General features: G+C 34.3%; 1 protein-coding gene across 4 annotated transcripts in view; it reads left to right on the top strand.

Moving 5' to 3' along the window:
- Positions 1 to 21,187, top strand: part of ERBB4 (erb-b2 receptor tyrosine kinase 4) — a 1,144,797-nt gene extending 1,123,610 nt beyond the window's left edge. For 2 of the 4 annotated variants that reach the window (XM_043577724.1, XM_043577725.1), the window contains exons 26-28: positions 8,932 to 8,979; positions 9,766 to 10,063; positions 12,847 to 21,187. In XM_043577724.1, coding sequence (XP_043433659.1) covers positions 8,932 to 8,979; positions 9,766 to 10,063; positions 12,847 to 13,292 — 792 coding nt within the window. In that variant the 3' untranslated portion in view covers positions 13,293 to 21,187. The remainder of the gene's footprint in view (positions 1 to 8,931; positions 8,980 to 9,765; positions 10,064 to 12,846) is intronic. The other 2 variants (XM_043577726.1, XM_043577727.1) reach the window with 1 other exon arrangement.
- Positions 21,188 to 22,704: the final 1,517 nt, after the last annotated feature.

The following is a 22,704-nucleotide window of genomic DNA, read 5'->3' as shown; positions in this document are numbered from 1 at the left end:
TAAAAGAAAACTCCAAACAACCACTAAAGAAATATTTTTAAATAGAGCTCTCCTACATAGTGTGTTAGTTAACAAGATTCATTTGCTGATAAATGATATGCACATATGAAAAATAGTAAAAGCAAAACAAAACAAGCCCACAAATGATCTGGCAGCCTGTGGGAAAAAAAGTGTTAGTTTGAATGGGTTAAATAAGCCTTTATTATTTTGTTTGAAGCTATTAATTTTCTTATTGTGTGTATGGATACATATATACATGCATGTGCATTTATGCACACACGCACACACACACATGCACAGACACACACAAAGCCTAAAATTGTGATTTAAGTGTTTACTAATATTACAAACAGAAGTATGTGATACCCGGGCCAAGGCATAGCATTTTAGATTCAAAAGTAATGGCCTTGAAATTCATAGTACTTATAGTTTTTGTCTTTTCTCATTCTCAAACCTGCCTATACTTAATTTTTTTTACTTAATTTTTTAAATGATTTCTATATCCCAAACATTATCTCATCGTATAAATAGTTATAGGTAGATATAGCTATAGATAAGCATTGTTAAGGTAAAAATATGTCAACTAATAAGCTTATTATATGTGGATATATATATACACATGATCAATACTTATATAAATATAAAAATCAATATGCATTTTGCATAAATATAAATATAAAAGAAACATGTGACTATTAATTTATTTTTAAATGTTAAATATATATTAAATATATTATAAATACAATATTTAAATATTGAATACAATATAAATATAAAATTCATTGCATAAATACACAAATATTTATATAGATACAAAAATAAATATGTATTTATTTTTAATAACTAACTTTTATAGCTAGAATGTTTAAATAACATATTCCCTCTGTGGAGGGCAATTTGTATTGTAAATAAAGTACTACTTTAATAAGTGCTGCTTTTAATTAATCTGTGTGGATAGCTTTTATCAAAGTATTTAATACTATTAGAGTATTTCTTTTGTCTAGTGAACTTATAACCTATTTAATAGGAAAAATTGACTTCTGTCTTATAATCAAAGCACCATTAAATTCACTGTAAGAGTATATTGGTATGTAATTCAACTGAAACCAAATGCCATCATGGTTAAGGCTCATGCTTTTGGCTATAGTAAGGAAATTGTATTTTACAGAAAAACATTAAAAATGTACCTGACTTTTTATCATTATTAAATGCCATTTGAGGATGTAAGGTATAATGGGATGTACATTAGATGGAGACTCTGGGAACCCTATTTCTAGTACTGTCAGACATGTGATTTGACAATTAACCTAACCTCTTAGAGAATCAGTGTTTCATGAGTAAAATAAAAAGTTTAAATTATAATACTTCATTTTACAATTGTATTTTCATTAGTCACCATCCAAACATGGTCTTGTTTCCCAAGAATATGCAGTCATATATTGTATATAGGCTAAGTGATACTTTATAAATACTCCATTTAGAAAAAAAAAAAGAAAGAAAAGGTGCTTCATATACTTTGAAAAGATTTAAGTAAGAAGAGTGTATAAGATGCTTTTGCTATCATGTTAATCACATTTTACAGTATTTAACAATGGTGTAGGCTTAAGGCAGAATATTCATTTTATATACAAATAATTTGTCAGTTAAAAGTGCATTTTCTCACTACCTATCCCATAGTCCAGTTTCTCTTTTCAGAGATAAATAAACTGGGGGCTCAGTAGATTAAGGAGTTTGTTGAAGGTCTCATGGCATAGTGGCAAGAAGTTCAAGAATACAACCTTCATGGCAGAAGCCCACAGGTGACCACTTGTTCCAGGACTATGCGTTGTTGTCTTCAGAGTTTCCTGACCTCAATGCATTGTCTGTGTACTAAGATGTCTTCATTAAATAATCTTCATGATGTTAGGTTATGAAACACTCAGGCAGAGAGGCAATTTTAGGATTCTCTTGAAGACTTAGTCAGATTTCCCAAGAATTTGGACATGGTAAACTCTTAATGATTTCACTTTTACTCTTAAACGTAGATACTGCAATTGAACCAGATGTTCTTATGGATAGGTTAAAAAATTAGGAAAAATATCCATACTTTTTCTAACTGAAATGAACTGGTAAGAGGTCTTTAAGAAACCTCATAGAAGTTCTCTTTAGATTTCTAGCAGCATGTGTTAACTAGAAGCTAAGTGATAACTAGGAAATGTTTCAATACCATAACATACTTCTGAAAATAAATATAGACATGCAAAAGAAAATTGCCAGAAACCAACCAACGAAACAACCAACAAAAAAATTTAGAATATGCACCAGGATAAAGAGATATAAATTCTATGTGATTACTAATCTCAAGAAGGGTGACAAAAGTCTTATTGTTTATCTTGAATGAAGCTAAGGAATGTTGGCACTTATGTAAAATCATGTTTCCTTATACCCTTTCTTTTTTGACTGTGCTAATAATGTCCTTTGACTTTTTCATATAACAGCAGCAAAGACTTAAAGAAACAAGGTACAAAATGAGGAATTTTCAGCTTCATTTTATTGACTCATCTAGCCATGAATATTTTAAAGGGGAATATCCTCTTGTTTTATGGATATTTGGAAAGAGTATAGGAGTTATTTCTTGGAGATATAATAGTTTACTTACCTTTAGTCAAGTTGGAAGAGGAATTTATTGACTAAGCCGTGGAGTAGGAATAATAAATCATAAGCAATTGTGCTGTCACAGAAAATCTTTGAATCTATCTATCTATCTATCTGTATCTATTTATCCATCATCTCCTGTATGAGCTCTTCACATTCTACTTATAGTTTCCTTTTCAGCTTAAGGCCTTGTAGTTCATTAAAATGCAAATAAGCTGGGAGGAGTGGTACTATAAAGCATCATTAGTATTTTATGGCTAAGGCTAGTGAGTCAAAGTCCTCCTTGAAATTAATTTTTCACAAGAAAAAGAAACCATGAGAACTCATGTGAGAGAAGAGTTGAAGCACTGTGCAGGGGCAGAGAGGGGTTCTACATGTGGCATAATAAAAGGGTAATAGATTTAGATAGCCACTAATGGCTGTGTGTACATGGGAGGAACTTATAGCTTCCCTGGTCCTCAGTTTTCTCATCTGTAAAATGGACATCATGATTTTTAGTAACGGTATGTACCTTGAAAGGTTATGAGAATAAATAAAACCTAAAATAGTCTCTGGTGTATGGTCTCTCTTCCTGTTTCTCAGTTGGCCTAAAAGTAGTCATTTATTCATCTACAAAATAGAATACACATTGTGATTAATTGGACTTCAAGATCTGAGTTAGGAGAGTAGAGTTATTAATGTTGATAAAAGGCACCATGCCTCTATACTTTGTAAATTCTGAATTGTCTCCCATTCATATTTACTGATTCCACTCATACCCTCCCTTTATTAAAATTTCTTTTCAGTAATAGAGTAGATGAGACATACAAGAGGGATAAGATGTTCCAGGGTTAATGAAAACTGAACAAAGGATAAGAGCCCAAGTTAATATTCCTTCAACTGAATCACAGACTTTTATTAACTATTTGTTTATCTATTTAATATTATATGGTTTTATATATTTTTATTTATTATATCATTATTGCTAATTTATTTATTTTGTGAGTGAGAGAGTAAAAACTTAAATTTTTTTTTATTTTTTTATTTTTTTCTTCCGGGTGATTCTTTTTTTTCTTCTTCTTCTTTATTAACGAGTGTGAATCATCCCATATTTAAGTTTGCTTTATGGTTGATTCTGAAATTTGGAGTGTAGTTTTATATTTCTCATGATGTTCCCAATGCTTTTTTTCTTGATTATCAAAGACACATAGAACTTTTTAAAATAATATCTATAACAACATCCATGTTTTTTATTGAAGTATAATTGGCATACAATATGTATTATTTTCACTGTACAATATAGTGATTTGACCGACATTTGTATACATTGTGAAACGAGCAGCACAATAAATTGTAGTTACCATCTGTGACCTTACGAAGTTAATATGGTATTATTGACTATTTTCTCCATGCCGTATGTTACATCCCATGACTTTATTTTCTAACTGGAAGTTTCTACTCCTTGATCCAAAAAGCAGCATCTCACAGAATCAAACCAAGTAGGTAGATGAGTCCATTAGCCAATAAACACATAACATAAATAGACGAAAGATGTTTTGTGTGATTTATATATACAGACGTGTGTGTGCCTGTGTGTGTGTGTGTGTGTGTGTGAGCCAGCTGCCTAGATTTGTTTGGTTTCTCTCAGTTCTTACTGGCTTTTTGTCTATGGACACATTTTGTTTGCTTTCTTCTGGATTCCAGCTTTATGAAAAATGAAGATTCTAAATAGATGTCTCAAACTCTGTATGTTGAACTCAGTTGTGAAAAAAACATATGTTACACCCATACATCAGAAATCGTACATAATGCAAAAACCATTTTATTTGTCTACTACCTGACCTGTAAAAATGTGAAAATGCCCATCAGAGTGTTAAGAATATGTGACAAGGAGGATAAAAGATTGAGAATCCTTACATGTGGAAGTGTTTTGGTAACAAATTAGTGCTGATGAATTGGTAACATCTTACAGAGACACACTCTGTTTTAGTTAAAAGGATTTAGCGTATTTCTTGGCCCTAGAAACTTTAATCCTATAGTTAATATTGATAGGAACAATTATCTGAAGTTAAAAAACCAAACAAAACTCTCATTAAGTGCATGGTTTTTTTTAATTTTTTTAATGTTTATTTATTTTTGAGAGAGACAGAGACAGAATGTGAACGAGTTGGGGCAGAGCGAGAGGGAGGCACAGAATCTGAAGCAGGATCCAGGCTCTGAGCTGTCAGCACAGAGCCTGACGCAGGGCTCGAACTCACGAGTTGTGAGATCATGACCTGAGCTGAAGCCCGACGCTCAACCGACTGAGCCACCCAGGCACCCCTAAGTGCATGTTTAATTTAGGTAGAAGTTAGTCATTAAGTATGTATTTTTGTTAGTTTCCTAAGAACATAGATTTGTATCATATTTTTTAAAAAAATATTAAAGAGGAAATCCATCTGGTTTAAAATTCCCCAGGGATAATATTTAACAATATAATGTTTTAATGAACACAATAAATATGAGAAATACAGTGCATGTAATAAGACAAAGTTTTGCATTTTTATCATTCAAATGAAAGATAAATTTCAGGACATGATGTATGTAAAGTGCATTTAACACTGTATTTGATACATTTGCTGATGTTTGCCTTCCCTATAACCTCTGGCATTTCAGTCCAAGTTAATCATACAATGTCCCAGTGACAGGGCCACAAAATTAAACTTGACTCTATCACCCTTACAAATCCCCCCACCAGAAACAAACTCCCTATCACCTGCCAGTTTATAACCAACCTCTTTCTATCTCTGTCCTGCTGACAGTAAATCCCCTCACTAGCTAATTGAACAGATGCACCCAGTATTTCCAGAAGATCCACAAAGCTGGGCTTTGATGGACAGCAGAAAGTGGAACAATGAGAAAACAAAAGCCTTTAAACTGAGAGCACTGCTTTGTTCTGCTTAAAACTTTAAGGTCACTCCAGCTCGTTCTGACTATGGGGATCTTAATTTTTACTCCACCAATTTACTTGCAGCTGTCATTCTTTCCAATATTAAAAGTTCAGCTCTTCAAGTGTGGGGAATTGGGGGGAGAGGGGCGGGAAATGAGAAGAGCTTGTTATAAACTAAAAACAGCAAAAACAAGTAAAATCTGGCTTGGCTCTCAAGTACAAAAAGTTATTTTCAAAGCCTATAAATTATGACATAGTGATTAACATGTAATTTAAATATATTTAAACAACAATTATATCACATTTCCAGCCCAGCTAATTGGCCTCACAGATGTTCCCTTGTAGCTGCATTGCCCTTCCAGGGGGAAATGAATGAGGTGCTTTTTATCATGGAAAACAGAAAAGAAAAAAAAAAGCAAATGAAAAAAATGAAAACAGAAAAATAAAAAGCAGCCAGTAACCCTAAAAACAATGAATGCTTAAGGGACTTTGCCTAGCATTTTTTTCCATTTTAATGCAGAAAACTAGGAAAAGCATGAAGACACTCCTATTACTGTGATGGTATCTGGCAGTGTGTCCAGATATAGATTTGGCAGGTTGCTGACGGAAAGACTTGTCAAAGCAGGGACAGTGCCTGCATTCTAATATGGCATGGCCTCTCTTCAACAGATCTAGTTATTTTTAACACAACATCTTTACAATCGAAGGCAGTCCAGCTCACGTAATGAATATATATAATAAAGTATTTCCTGATGAAGAATGACTTGTAACTTGTTCCTTTGATCATCTATCCCTCAAGTTTTATAAAATGCAAAATGTACAGCAGTCAGTGCTGTTTCCTAATCTGTGATTCTAGTCAAACATGAACCAGTACAGCAATTGTTGGAAGGTTAGAGGCCAAAGGAACAGCAGTAATTACTAATATTTTGGAATACCTTTCTTCTAATATGTAATCTTAGAATTCAAATAAATTCACCACAGTTTCATTTTACTCTTGCCTTTTCTTCTAATAATCTCAGGTAATATTTGATCATTCAGTGTAAATTGCAAAAGGCCAGTGGTCATGTCTCTCCTGGTGCCTAATGGTATCTCCAGCATATTGTTAAATGCTTGCTCAATAATTGGGGTTGAATGATAGGACAAGACCAAGGTTGAAGATATGATAAAGTTCCACTAGGCAGTTGCCGTATTTTTCCCATACCATCCCTCTGTTTTGCATATCGCTGGCAGCAAATTCGTCTCAAATTTTACGAGCAAATGTATTTAGCTTCATTTCTAAAGGATAACAAAATATACCTGTATTTAAGGTGATGTAGAGAACAGGAAAACATTTTTAAATGTGTCTTTGATGAGTAGCTCTGGCATTTTGATTGCTTGACTTTAAAAATCTGATTTAGCATATGTGAATATTTAATTTTTTATATCCTCTTCATTTGCTTAGTAGTACAGAGCTTACAAAGTTCACTTATATATACCATTTTACTTTGTATTCACTAAGAGTAAGACAGAGGACAAGGATAAAAATGAGGGTCTGAGATGTTTCTTGACTTATCACATCACTTGTAACTGGGACTGGGGCTAAAATATCTAACAAATCATAAAACAATGTGTCTACTAGACAATACTACCTCCTACGTATAGCATGTTAAATATATCTCTACTTTTCCGCATCATGATCTTCAATACGTTCCTAGTTATGTCATTAGAGAAGGAAAGAGATTAATATTTTCTACACCATCATGTAGATGACTCAGTTATGGGGAGAGCTGAAATGTAAACTTAATGTAGGAGTTCAGACCTTGTCCCTTGATTAGTCCAGTTAATTATAGGAAATTGTGTTATCCAGTTGTTATTAATTTACATTAAACAGTTAATCTCCATGGAACCACATTCTGCTTAGAATGTTTTATGAACCTCTAAATTGTAAAAACATTGGCCTGGAATAATACTTAGCCAAGTTTCATACATGTATGCAGAAAATGCAAGCTTCATAACATCAGTTGTTTTTACCTGAATTATTTATGATCTCCAGTGTCTAGAAAAGGGCCTGGCTTAGTAGACTAAGGTTCTCAAAAATTGTATTTAATGGATATGTATATTAAGAAACAGTGTTGATATTCACATAACCCGCTCTATTTACCCCAAGGAATATTGTCCTTAATATTTTATCATATTCTTGTATCCACTTTTTTTAACCCATAGGATGGAGTATTAAGTTATAAGAATACAGATGCCCTTATTTTAATGTTTATTTATTTTTTGAGAGAGAGACAGACAGACAGAGAGCATGAACGGGGAAGAGGCAGAGAGAGAGAGGGAGACACAAAATCTGAAGCAAGCTTCAGGTTATGAGCTGTCAGCACAGAGTCCAATGTGGGGCTCGAACCCATCAACCATGAGATCATAACCTGAACTGAAGTAGGATGCTTAACCAACTGAGCCACCCAGGAGCCCCAGATACCTTTTTTTTAAATGAAATCTGATTTTAACTGATTCTAAATACATGAAAATAATATATATAAAGCATATTTCCACGAAAGGAATTAATTTTCCAAGATTTCCTTCCTTTTTTTTTAACTTACAAAAAAATAAGACTCTTGAAGAGAAAATAGGTGTACCTTTTTAGTTTTTTAATTAATTTATTTAAATTCAAGTTAGTTAACATACCTTGTAGTATTGGTTTCAGGAGTAGAAGCTAGTGATTCATCACTTTCATATACCACCCAGTGCTCATCCCAACAAGTGACCTCCTTAATGCCCATCACCCATTTAGCCCATCCCCCCACCCACCTCCCCTCTAGCAACCCTCAATTTGTTCTCTGTACTTAAGAATCTCTTATGGTTTGATAGTATGCACCTTTTTAAAGGAAAGACTAAGAAGTTGACCCTTTGCTGAAATGGTGAAAAACAAATGTAACTTGATAGTAAGAATTATTCAAGGAAAATTGAAATTTGCTTTTATCTCCTTCTAGATAAGTTTCTTTTTACAAGGGAAAACCAATGCTGTGGCATGTGGCCATTTCAGTCATATAACATGTAAGGAAGGAAATGGTTCTTTATTTAAAACTATATTTAATTATTTACTGTCTTATCTTTCTTCTAGGGTTAATCAGAAAAATATTCATGGTCAACTTAGTTTTTAATCCATTTAAAAATTTCACTTTTTCTGTATATTTTTTCTTTCAGGGATCGAATTAAAATATTTCATATTCTCAAAACACATAAATAAACTCACGTGTAGTCAGAATGCATAAAAATTTTACCATTTAGCAAACTTCACTGTTGTGCATGTTTTCCTCTTTGGCTCATACAACTCATGCGGCTTTTTTTTTCTTTTCATTCATATTACCTCTTATTATATCCATCATTCCATTTTTCTTTCCTATTAGAGTGAAATTGGACACAGCCCTCCTCCTGCCTACACCCCCATGTCAGGAGTAAGTATTTCACAATCAACCTTCATCTTTTTTGTATTTTTGGTCTTCGCTTATCATGTTTCTTGTCTCTTGTCTCTCCATAATTTCCTCATTTTGCTTTTGCCAACAGTGAGTTCATAATTTGCTGTAGATTATATAGCTGGGCTTTGTGGATATGTTTTATCTCAGGAGATAATCCAAAGTTGAGATATCATGCATCAACAGTAGCTTTTGATTTTTACCTGAGGGATTTACCTGGACTCATAAATTATGCTTCCGGTTGAGGAGGTTACCTTTTATTCCCCCCATGATTACAGGTTGTGTGCGAAAAAGTCAGAGTCTCCATGAAGATTCTCTAGTTAAGTACTTGGAGACTCAAAGTCAGAATGACCACAGAAGAGAAGGCAATAAGGACATATCATCATCCAAATGGCATCACTGTGCTTCTGTTCTTAATGGCGACTGTCTACAATCAATAGCATTTCCATTTGTCACGAAATATGAATTTTATATAAAAAATTGGCAACTGTAGGGAAATAATATGAGACACTTTTTATTAGGTCATGTGTTAGGTGGTCAGTAAAATTTAAATATTTATTTCCAAATTGTTTCCCCATGATTTACTTTAAAAACCAAATTGGAATTTTAGGTGTTTGTAACCCAAGCTTGTTAGCCATTCAGGGAAAAAACTCAATTAAGACACTCTGACTTTTATCTAAAAGACAAGATCTCATATCCTTTGGGTTGTTTTTTTTACAACTATTCCTAATACTAACTTCCATCCAAATGTGTCTCTCCTATTGACAGAACCAGTTTGTATACCGAGACGGGGGGTTTGCTGCAGAGCAAGGAGTGCCTGTGCCGTACAGAGCCACGACCAGCACAATCCCAGAAGCTCCAGTTGCTCAGGGGGCTACAGCCGAGATTTTTGATGACTCCTGCTGCAACGGCACCCTACGCAAGCCAGTGGCACCCCATGTTCCGGAGGATAGCAGCACCCAGAGGTACAGCGCCGACCCCACGGTGTTTGCCCCAGAACGGAGCCCACGAGGAGAGCTGGATGAAGAAGGTTACATGACCCCTATGCGAGATAAACCTAAACAAGGTACAAACAGAATGTTCAAAAATGATTGCCATTCAAAATTCACTCCCATCAAAATAAGCAAAGTATAGAAGGGAAATCGACAAACCACCGGACTGGGTAACATTTGTGACCCAGAGAAGGCCTAAGGTGCTGCTCTATGTAGTATGCTATCCAAATCTACAGCATTGCATCATCTAGAATTGCATTCTGATTTTTTAGAAATCAAAATCTCAGACACCACCTGAATAGAAATCTGCATTTTAACAAGATCCCTATGTGACTTTTATACATAATCAAGCTTGAGAAGCACTGATCTAAACATATCTTTATTGAAATATTTGAGTGAGGTAACATATCACAAGATTTCACAACCGTTACTTTATTGGACTCATATTGGAGATAATAAAGACTGGTATTTTCATGGCACCAATAAAATATTTGGTCAATTCTTTAAAATTTTGTGTCATCAGAATGACTTTGTTCATTATAGAATATTATGATCTCTTGTATGACGTATGACACTTTTCAAATGTTAAAGTTCTGACACTGTGTTTACTTGTATGTCTACCATCATGTCTTGAAAATATTCAGTTTGTGGTTCTACAAAGTGCAGTGATAACTTTACAGAGCTGGTAGTAGAAATGTTAGACATCCAAATCAAGTGACATTTCACTTTTGAAAAAGCCACTCTCCTTCCATGTTAAACAGCATCACAAAAGGAGAAGATGGATGATTGTTATTTAAAACTGATTACTGTGTCCTAGAATCTTTGGTGTCAAGTAAACTTTAAGACTCTCTACAAGGGTCCATTATGTTCCTGATTATATGGTTATATTCACTTTTATAAAATGCAACTAAGGGATCCCTAAGTTCAAACTGTAAATAACCTACTAAAGTTTATCTATCTAGATGTATGTAAGATAGTAGTGACACACACGTAGGTTTTGAGAAGATTTGGCAGATTCCCCCAAAAGTAGAATACTCTCTGGGAAGATCCTCAGCTCAACCATAGAGTTGTTTCTCCATTTATAGCTACATGGCTATGCAAGTTTGCATCAGGACAATACATAAGTAGATTCCATTGGTGTAAAGTAACATGAACTTTCTAAGAAAACACAAGCCAGTCAATATAGACTCAATGTAGAGCCTCCCTAGATTTTGTCTCTGAATACAAGTTTCCATAAAAGATTTTTGTACTCCAGCCTGCTTCTCAGAGACTAAAGAATTTTAGTATAGACAGACACTCCTCCGCTTTCAGGAATCTGGTAGGGAAAATCAAATTCTGCCTCCTGTGTAAGTTTTTACATACATTGTTCTTAAAATGACAGTTGCTTTGAGAACCATTCAAATTCCAACATGTTATGAAGTGAAAAGTTCTCCCTACTTCTTTAGGGACAATAATGAAAACAGTTCAGTAGAATGAGATTGTTCAATAGGAGTTTTAGATCTGAATTCTATCTAGTTCAATACTAGTTGTATCCTTAATACATCTTTTAATCTCAGTTTCCTGTTTATAAAACTGAAAAGCTACAGCTTGTCCTTCCTTGCTCATAGGATTGCTGTGAGGATGATGTTAGTTCCTGTAATTTCTGTATATGATTGTGGGCTAGTCATTACTATCTTTTAACTTGCACAGGATGTTAAATACTTAACCATATCCATCAGTCCTGTATCCAGGGAAAAATAACCCTGAATTGATGATTTTTTTTCTCTACTTGTCAAGCTAAGTATAGAGGGCAGAAAATTTGTTTCAGAATGATGGCATCTCAACAATTGTGCCCTTTTCCTGGCCCAACACCAAAATAGGAATAGGTAAAGTGTCATTTCTGTGGATACAGTGAAAAGAGAGGACAAAAAGTGGGTCTACTCTATGTAGATGTGTATACTATATACACAGAGGTGGAATTAAATTTAAGGAGAAAAGTATTGGTTAACAACCTTTAAAAAAATTCTGTGTCAATTCCTATTTCATATTGATTTATTAGATGGAATCATACAATATAGCCACTCTGTGACTGGTTTCCACCTACAAAACAGTCATTTCATATGATTCAAACTAATAGTTTGCTATTTTGTGATGATGGTCAGCCCTTGGAAGTAAATGTTATAATTATACTTTATTCTTAAGCATATGTAGTCTTAAACATATGTTAAGGCATGCCAATTTAATGATGTTAGATGTCCATCAGGTATTTTTATCAGTTGAGTCTTTTCCTTAGATGTTTCTTTTCCTATGCATCAGGCTTTCTATGAAACATCTGTAATCAAATCTATTTTACCTATATGAGCATCACAGCAAACCACACAGACTAAAAACTGCTATTCCTTCACTTCATCCATTCATCTTAGCATGGAGTTAAGCTATAGACATTTTGATTTTTCAATATCCTTTTAAAAATTCAAATTTCTTCGCATTTAAAAGCTATTTAACCCTGATAGATTGTCTTGTTTTCCAACAAAAAGAATGCTGACTTTTAGAAAACAGAAGCATTTAAACAAGTGGCCCCATATATAGGAGATAAAAAATACAATTAGGAAAAAAAAGGAACAATTTAGGGGACAGGAACTCTGCTTCTGGCCTGCAGTGCCTTATTTAGTCACTAAGAGTTTTGGCCCACTTACTCTTTTTTCATATGACAAAAGTAATCAACCAAGCAATCAACATAGGTAATCAACAAAATAGTTTTCGTGAGAATTCATGAAGACAAATCTGTGGCTTCATTGTTCTGGAACAAGAAGCTAACCATCCTATATAAACATTTTCCAGAAAGTAGATATTAACTGATATTTTTGTATTCCATCAGAATACCTGAACCCTGTGGAAGAAAACCCTTTTGTTTCTCGGAGAAAAAATGGAGACCTTCAAGCTTTGGATAATCCTGAATATCACAATGCTTCCAACGGTCCTCCCAAGGCAGAGGATGAGTATGTGAATGAGCCACTGTACCTCAACACCTTTGCCAACGCGTTGGGGAATGCCGGGTACCTGAAGAACAATGTACTGTCTGTGCCAGAGAAGGCCAAGAAAGCATTCGACAACCCTGACTACTGGAACCACAGCCTGCCACCCCGGAGCACCCTTCAGCACCCAGACTACCTGCAGGAGTACAGCACAAAATATTTTTATAAACAAAATGGACGGATCCGGCCTATTGTGGCAGAGAATCCTGAATACCTCTCTGAGTTCTCGCTGAAGCCAGGCACCGTGCTGCCTCCTCCACCCTACAGACACCGAAACACTGTGGTGTAAGCTCAGCGGTGGCTTTAAGATAGAGACACGCCCGCTCCAATTTCCCTGCCGCCTCTCTTTCTCTTATGGTCTTCCTTCTATTCCCAAGGCCAGTAGTTTTGACACTTCCCAGTGGAAGATATAGAGATGCAATGATAGTCATGTGCTCATCTAACTTGAACATTAGAAGGAAGAACTGAAAGAGAAAGACAGGAGGAACCACACTGTTTCTTCATTTCTCTGCATGGGTTGGTCAGGAGACTGGAACAGCTAGGGAAGGACCAGCAAATATAAGGCAATACTGCCTGCTGTCAAGCTAGTTCTCAACTTTTTCCCTTTTTTGTCTCTTTCTTTCTTTTTCTTTCTTCTTTCTTTCTTTCTTTCTTTCTTTCTTTTTTTTCTTTCTTTCTTTCTTTCTTTCTTCTTTCTCTTTCTTTCTTTCTTTCTTTCTTTCTTTCTTTCTATGCAGATGCTTGAAAGACCCATGCTATCTGTTCCTATCTACAGGAACTGATGTGTACATTTTCAGTATCTTTGGAAATCCTAATAAAGTTTCCATTAGAAAAAAAAGGATAAACTTTTCTATAACATATGATAGTAACTGAGATTGAAAATCTAGTTTCTTTCTTCAACACTTTCTATCCTGACAAGCAAGAATGGCCAACTCAGCTTCCATAATTTTTAGATCTCTCTCAAAGTTATAGCTAGTAATTATGTTTGGAGGGTTTTGTTTTGCTTTGTTTCGGTCTGTCCTTTTATATTACTTTTATTCCTATATTTTGACTTTACTTTCTAATTGCAAATATTTTTACATCAATGTTTCTCATGTGTTGCTATAAATTGACAGCATTGTAAAAATATTTTAATATGGTGGAATGGCCATTATTTTAAATATTATAGTCTTTAAAATTAGAAGGGGAGGCCAAGATATTAGTCAAATGTAACGTAAATCTATTGAATATGTACCCCCCACATCCTCTACACTCGTCAACATTTTCTTCTCCATAAATGACAGTACTCAATAGGCAGTTGGAATATAAAGAGTTAAAGGGAAACTAAGAGACAGTTCTGTGTGGTTCATGAAAACTACTGACACTTTCAGGGGGTCCAATGGGGAATCCATTGAACTGGAAGAGACACACTGGATTGGGTATGTCTACTTGACAGAAACTCAGAAATGTAGTTTGCACTTAAGCTATAATTTTATTTGTTCTCTTTCTGAACTCCATTTTGGATTTTGAATGAAGCAATATGGAAGCAACCAGCAAAATAACTAATTTAAGTACATTTTTAAAAGAGCTAAGATAAGGAAAGACTGTGGAAATGCCAAACCAAGCAAATTAGGACTTTGGAACAGTATCAAGAAAATATGGTGAGAGGTCCAGCACATTATCTACAAGTTATATCATATTTGCTACGCAAAGAAAATTATCCAGTTTGTATACTCCACATGAAGGAATGCAAGTAAGGATTGGCTTGATTCCATGGAATTTCTAGTATGAGACTCTGTTTATATTAAGTAGAAGGTAACTCTTTGCACATAAATTGGTATAATAAAAAGAAATACACAAACATTTGCAGTTTATAGATAGGTTCTTGGGTCAAAAGTTGTAAATAAAGGTGAAAAATTTCTCATGTAATTATTTTAATATCCAACATACTAATCTTTTGATACTTTGTATAATAACACTCTCTTCTAACACATCATCCTACTTCTAGAACCATCTTTTTATGTATCTTTTTAAAAGAATACCTACTGAGTTAAGATGAGCAATGTGAACAAATAGTAGGAATGAGTCTCCAGGAACAAGAGACCTAATAAGGTCAACAGTTAGGAAAATTGGGTAGTCTCTCTAGAAAAATCTGTGTGGGCAGTCATTAGGATTATTTTTTTTTCCCAACGTTAAAATGTTGGGATCAAATTCAAGTATATTACCAAAAAGAAAGCAACAAGACGAAAAATCTCCATTGGTAAAACAGAGTTTAGAGAGAGAAAAAAAATGGAAAGAGATTTAGGTTTCTGCCTGTTTTGAAAAAGTAAATCAATCCATCCATTCAACACCCTTATTTTTCAACTGATATTTATTTAGAGTCTACTAAAAGCACTGTGTAAATGGGGAACATCAACATAAATACAATATTATCCCTAACTTAATGATTTTAAGTCTGGATTTATTTGGAATGACATTTCAATTTCCCCATAAGTCCAAGGAATAAGATTTTATGGACTATTTTGTGAGTGGTCATCATAAAATCAGTTGTTTGTTAGAAGATCTCCCATGAATCCATTTGAAACATGAATTAAACAACCTACAAGTTACTGAAGTTGACTAATATGACTGTTTCAGTGTTACCATCCAAACACGTACTGGTCTAGAAGGATATTGCCTCACTGGCTGGCCTATCTGGATTCTCAGTCAACATCAGGTTTTTGGTCTTTGGCCAAGAACTTTGGAGGTGCTGGAACTGGTTTCTTACTAAGTTATGAGAAATCAGGTAAGCTATAAGAGTGAAATAGAGCAAGGGAGAGGTTTGTAAGAACCCTTCCAGTGATGTTCAACCATGAACTTTTCAGGGCTGAAGACACGGAATGACTCAGGAGTTAAGGCCCAACATCTTCAAACTTTACCACTCATTTAGAGGAGTCTCCAGAGGAAGCGGACTTCACATCAGTTCTTATGAAAATAAGCCTCCCTTTCTAGATAAATCTATAACAACTTACCACTGACAGCACCCTTGTTGGATACTAGAACTTGATTTTTTTTTTCTTCTGATTTGCTATATTCATATGATTTTTACTGGGATATGGAAAAAAGAATCACTTATTTTGAGAAGGAAAGAAAAATAAATGTTTTACTGTGAAGGTAATAGAATGTATTCAGTGATGTAGTCTCTATTCTGAGAACACAAAACACTTACACATCAGGTAGTCTACCACTAATAACTAGAAATAGATTCAAGTATAACCCAAGATGACCCAAAATGCTTCACAAAAACTGTTTTTCTTTTGAATGCTTTCTGTAGTACATCTTTGATTTCAGTTGTTTTAGGATTTCTCTTTTGTTTTGTTTTTGTCTCCTAGAAAAACATACTTGAGAGTGAATGAAAGGAAGAAAAAACTAGTTTTATCTGTTCTAAAACAATAACTTATTCAACCCAGTAGAATGAAATTTTAAAATGCCAGTTGAAGCCTGCAAAGGACATCAGGATATCAAATCCCAGAAGCTGATTGTATCAATGCAAATATGCAAAACCAATTAAGAAAATTAGTAGTAAAATTACACAGACTATATTTTTTTAAATCACCAAATTTTGTAGCCTAGCCTATCTTGGGGAATCCTATTTACAGACAAGGAAACACTGTACAACTAAATGGTTGCTTAAAGAACCATTCTTTAATTCTTAAATGAGAAAAGATGTTCTCTAGACTAGACCCAGAACCACAAAGTGTCCTGCACCATAAAGAGGTGCTTGGATGGCTGAGTAACATTTGGTTTTCCAAATTTTAATGGCATGGGTTAGGATGAGGGTTCTTTCTCAAGTAATATTCTTGAAAGAGAATGAAAACAAAAATACAAGCTGAAATCACATTAACACGTACAAACTAAAAAGAAGAGATTCTTCCTTAGTAGATCGGGAAGAATGACTGAACATTTGTATGTTGAGATGCAGAAAAGAAGAGACAGTGTTCTAAGTGTTACAATGTACGTATCAATACCTTCTAAAAGCAGGATGTGACATGGAGAGCATGCATATTCCCAATGCCGAGGACAAACCAGTAGAAGAACTGGGAGGTTCTGCTGCTAGATGAAGTCAGAGGGGCTATCGATGTGCCCCTCACTTTCTGAAGTGTCAAAGTGAAAAGAAAAAAAATAAGATTGTTTAAGCCCGACAGGGAAGGATGTAAATACATGTTTTCTAGAACTATCTAACCTTTATTTCAAAACTTGAATTATTCATCCATCTATAAATGTTGATTATTTAACTAGTATGTAGTTCATAAGGTAATAGAAAAGGTGATCATGAGAGCATGTATATAACTGGGCAAAACCATGATAATGCTGTAAGACGTAGATTTAGTTAGGTTTTCAGAAAATAAATGATTTTAATATTATTAAATAAATCAAACTAGAAAACTAACCACAGAATATTATGTAACAAAATAAAATGCAGGATATGAAAATGTAGGATGGATTTTGCATAGTATAAGATAAGTTTGCCACTTAAAATTGTTATTTGTTAGGTTTAGCTGAAAGTAGGCATATAAAGAGCTGGTTCCACTTGTGAAAACTTGATTTAAAGCATTGCAATTAAATGTTTTTCTCATTCTCTTATTCTTTTACCATTTTTAATTGTATTAAGTGTAAGAGAAAAAAAAATTTAATTTTTTTTTGCAAACACCACCTTGCAGAGTTTAACAGGCAAATATGTTACATGACTTTAAGAGGTCTTCAAAATGAAGTAAAGGGAATGTGAATGTTCTATTACCTTATGCAGAGACAAAGATTGAGTGGTGCCATTTAGTAAGCAAACAAAATACATTTAATTTGTAAAATGTCCATTTTTCCCACGATACCCTCTCATTTTCAAAAACAAAAAGAAGCAATTAATTGACAAATTTTTGATAACTAATGCTAAACGAAGCATTTCAAACTGCTGTATTTCCATTATTTTGGACTCTAGTTATTAGACCAATGATTTTTAATATTGCAGACAAGAAGTCCAGGTGTATAAAATTCTAGTTGTGAGAAATCCAGATAAACTAACTTCTACTGTATATGCTATAGGCAAGAAAATTCTGCTGTTCCTCCAACTGTGTATATGGACTTCGAAGGGCAGTCTTGAGGCCATACAGACACTGAAAGCAGACTCATGTCTCCTGATTGCCATTTGTGTAAGAACGAATGACATTATTTAGTTGTAGGTTAGGTGTGATTTTAAAATAACAGTTATTAGTGGGACCTTGATTTTACTGATATCACAGTGGGGATAGCTTTTGTACATCTGGGTAGAATGAATACAATTTTTCTAATCCCAGAGATGCCTTTGCAAGAGTAGTTCTCTCCATACTTGCCAGCATGAAGCTATTGTGGGCACGATGTTGGGACAGGAACCCTTGTGTTTGTATGGACAGATGGCTTTTAACACCATGGGCTGCTTCATTCTTTTCATTAAAAGGAAAGTCTCTAGAAAATAGTCAAAATATCAGATACTCTGTTTAAGTCCCGCTGATTTTGTAGAGGTACAAAAATGTAGGATGTGTCACTTTTGCAGACTCCTGCCTCACCTCTTTCTAGCCAGGTGATATTTTGGGCAGAAGAAAATGCTTTTCTTTCAATTATGAGCTGAAAACACTCTAAGCCCCAACCTCTTGGGGTGTCTCCTGCTTACCTTGGAAAATATTCCTTGACAGCTTTGCAAGTAAGCGATTATCTTGTTAGGAACACAGAAAAAGTAATATCTCTCTAGACCTTAAAGAAAAAGACCACCCTTACTTCTTTCCGCATTGGCACAGCCACCTCTGTTCTCTTCACCTGTCTACAACCTTAATTCAAAGTGGCCCTCTTGATGCTGTACCTCTGTGAAGCCATAGTGGGTCTCTTAGGTCCCACATGTTGCTTTGTGAAATACTGACTTAGCCTCTGCCCTCAAATGCCTGACTTCTCTGTAAAAGATTCTAGCAATGCGGACATTGTTTAAATGTCTTCTCAAATCGATTACTGCACAGAGTATGCTTTATGATATTAAAATTATTTTTTCCCATAAAGACCAATTCTCTTACTATATCCTTCTCTGCAGAAACTTGAGTCGAGTCAGCCCAGTGATGAATCTTGAAATTTACATATGTGCACATACCCTTGGTAGGTCTTAGATTTAATCTTTTCATAGAAAACTTACACATGAGAAGTTAGTTTTGCAATTAACTTATTTACCTTACATATTTATTTTATTCCTGATCGCAAATGTTTTACAGCTGCTGTAACTTTTTTTTTCACAAACGAAGAGTCTTATTATCAAACAGGTAAAGGTTATTCAGCTTTGAGAACACCTGCCATTCCTTATTGGATCATTCATCTATCTGACAAATACATAATGAGGGCAGTTTCACTGAAATGAAAATCCATGTAGTCTAATAAGTTGCCACTTTTTTCTCTACTTTTAGTCTTTAAGGACATTTTTATTTCAATGCTCTAATGAATTTTCCCATGTGATGAGAAGTGGTTATATTTGTACAAATATACAAATATCAGAAAACAAAGTTTCATACCTGTAGGTAATAGTCTAACCTGTCCAAACCACTTTGCCTTTACTGCTATTTTTTTATCCCTGATGTGATGTTTCCCCCAGGCCTGCAGCTCTCTTGAAAGAAATCATACCTCCTATATATTGACACAAACTGGTTCTTGAATACCATTTCCAGATTCTTCAGTTAATGGGGGTTGTTCCTTTTCCCTAATGTGAGAGTCATTTTCCTGTATATTTCTGGATCTCTCAGGGGCTGGGAGGGGGGGAGTGAGGGGATGACACCATAGCACTCCAAGAATCCTTTTGGGATTACTCCAGTAATCAAGTATGGAAGTTATTTTCTAAATGTAGATATGTAAGTGGTTCTTTTAAAGTAAGGTACTTTGAAAAATGTAGCATAAATTGGTACTGCTGTTAAATGGGTCGATTATTAAACTGAGCAGCTGTGTGAGGGCAGCTAACTTTGAATGCACACCTCACTGGCTGGTGTGTCTACACTTCCTGTTGTGAGCACCAGGGACCTGCATCGCTGCATGTCGAAAATGCATCTTTACATGGTATATGACTAGTTGTTCATCTCTTTCTTAGGCACCATTATAACAAGATCAAATGGAAGTGAGATCAATTTGCAAGACAAATCATAGCACAAAAAAATAAGTCATGTTAAATCTTCTCTCAAACACTCATCTCATACATGCATCCAAGTAGTTGACTAAGATCAGTTCAGGTGATAAAGGGAGACATTTCACGGAAAAGGCAGAGGCTTAAGGTATTATATACATTCGTATTCATTTCCTTATGTTCTTAACTTGTAAACAGAAAACAAGCCCTCTCTCTTGTGAAGTATCTTCAGAGGATAGGGGTGCAAAAATACCTAGCTGGTAAGCCATTGATGTTTCATTTAAATCCCAGTGTTCAAAGTTAGCTGCCTTTTTGAAATAAACAAACAAAAATTACTACTGTATGTTTGAAAATGTGAATAGTATTTTTATAGCTTGTTAAAGACATGGCTAGTTGCATTTGTAAATAAGGGTCATGTTGCTTTGATTTTTTTTTTTTGTGGACATCTTTATTTGGGACATAATGTCTTTAGGATTGATTTGTATATAAGTAATTGGCTTGTGATTGTTTCCTTTTGGTTGGAAGTTATCATTTTGACATTACTTGTGATTCTGTGTTCAGCGCTGTTGTGATGTGTTCAACCTCTGCACTCGCTTACACAATAGGAGATGCCAATTGTGTGTGGTGTAATGTTATTTTGATTTTTTTCTATTTTATCTATGAAGGATTATGCACTTAACACATACTAACTTTTTTAATGTTAGGTATATTTTAGTATAATTTCCCTTATTCTTTCTTCTCCACCAACCCTTCACCCCATTCTCCTTTCCTGCCCCCAATTTCTGTTGTTATTTGAGAATGAGGGACAAACAGTATTTTAAATTTCTGTAATTAGGCTTTTCAGTTAGTTCTCAAGGATCCTCTCTTGGCTCTTGGGAAAGGATTGTACCTGTACAAGGCAATTATAGAATGCGACCTGCTTTGCCTCATTCCGTACTGATCATCCCAGCTGAACAATTTGAAAACTGTTCTGCCTTTTTGTTACATGAATCTGTCAGAAATATATTTTTAATTTAATATAAATGAAATTCAATAAAATATGAAACAAATGTTCTCTTCTGTGTCGGAAATTTGTTATAAGAAAAACCAGTTGGGAAAGAGGAAGATGTGTTCTAGATTTAATAATTTGAAGATGTGAATATGGATTTATTTTTGTCCACATTTATGAATGCCAATTATTATTCCTTGAAACTCTTTAGTTCTTTGGACTGAAGCTCTTCAGTTGTTTGGAATGTGATATATTCCATAGGTTTTGCTCTAGTGCATATGCCTATTGATGTGTACATACTTACTCCTCTGCACAGACTATGCTTAATTAACTAGTTGGAGTTTTTTTGAATATACACACACACACACACACACACATATATATGGAATATTTGGTAGGTTGTATCCAAATAACAGTAATATTTTTATAATTACTTTATTTCTGCCCCCATTGCAATTTACAAAAATATTTCTGGCAAAGCTTTTGTTAGAAAGAATATCATATGTTAGTACCATGCTTAAAGAGCAGGAGAGGGACTGGGTCTGTAAATAGTCAATGAACTGATGAGTGACTTGAGATAAGCCCATGGAAATGTGTAAGAATAATTTCAGAGACATTAATGAAGTGAACAAGTTCCTCTCTCAGCTTCTTATTCTAAATTTTCTATTTCAAATATTGATTCTTACTCCTTCCTACCCCCAAAAGTGTAAGAACTTTAAGATTCTAATAGCTTCTTATTCAAGATTCTATTATTCTTTCCATGGTTTATTCTTTCCATCTATTATTTTTATTATTTATTATTTATTATTTATTATTATTATTTATTAATTAATTATTATTTTATCATTTATTATTATTTATTATTTATTATTATATTATTATTTATTTATTATTTTATTTTTATTTATTATTCTTTCCATCTATTATTCTACCATGGTTATTGGATGACATATTATCTTAACTGAATCAGTGGACAGAAAACATATCTTTCAACGTAATAACTAGAGTAAGTTCTCTTAAATCTGTTCAGATATGGGTCTTTAAAGATCCTGTTGATTGCACCACCTACTATTTGCATGGACACAAACACATTCTCTTCCTTAGATGTTGAGACCCATTAGTTTGGAATCACTGTCATTTCATACCTTTCAGGGTGAGATATGTCAAGGCACCATGTATTTTAAGTAACTGATAGGCTGAAGAAGAGGGAGAAACAATTTATGTTTCTAACACTCTAAAGTACAGCTGACATTTCCTGTGACACCATATTACTTCTGGTCATCTAGATAAGGAAAGTAAGACTAAAATAACAAATTTAGAGTCATGTGACCTTTATTACTAAGTGGTTGTAGCCACCCTCAAAGCTGCATCTTCTGACTTAAATATCTTTCTTCTACTTAGTTAACCACTTTTCTTTCTTCCTCTGCAAATAAGAACCTCATTCTGATCACACCACACTTTATGCTGACACATTGAATCAATTTAAGACCACCAGTCGTCTTCATCAGTCCCATGAGAACTGCTCTTCTGATAAAACTGATAAAAGAACTGCTCTTCTGATAAAACTCTTTGCCCCCT

This window comes from Prionailurus bengalensis, chromosome C1, assembly GCF_016509475.1.
Source record: "Prionailurus bengalensis isolate Pbe53 chromosome C1, Fcat_Pben_1.1_paternal_pri, whole genome shotgun sequence".
NCBI lineage: Eukaryota > Metazoa > Chordata > Mammalia > Carnivora > Felidae > Prionailurus > Prionailurus bengalensis.
Note: the sequence above shows the minus strand (reverse complement) of the source record. Positions and strands in the feature narration are given on the sequence as shown.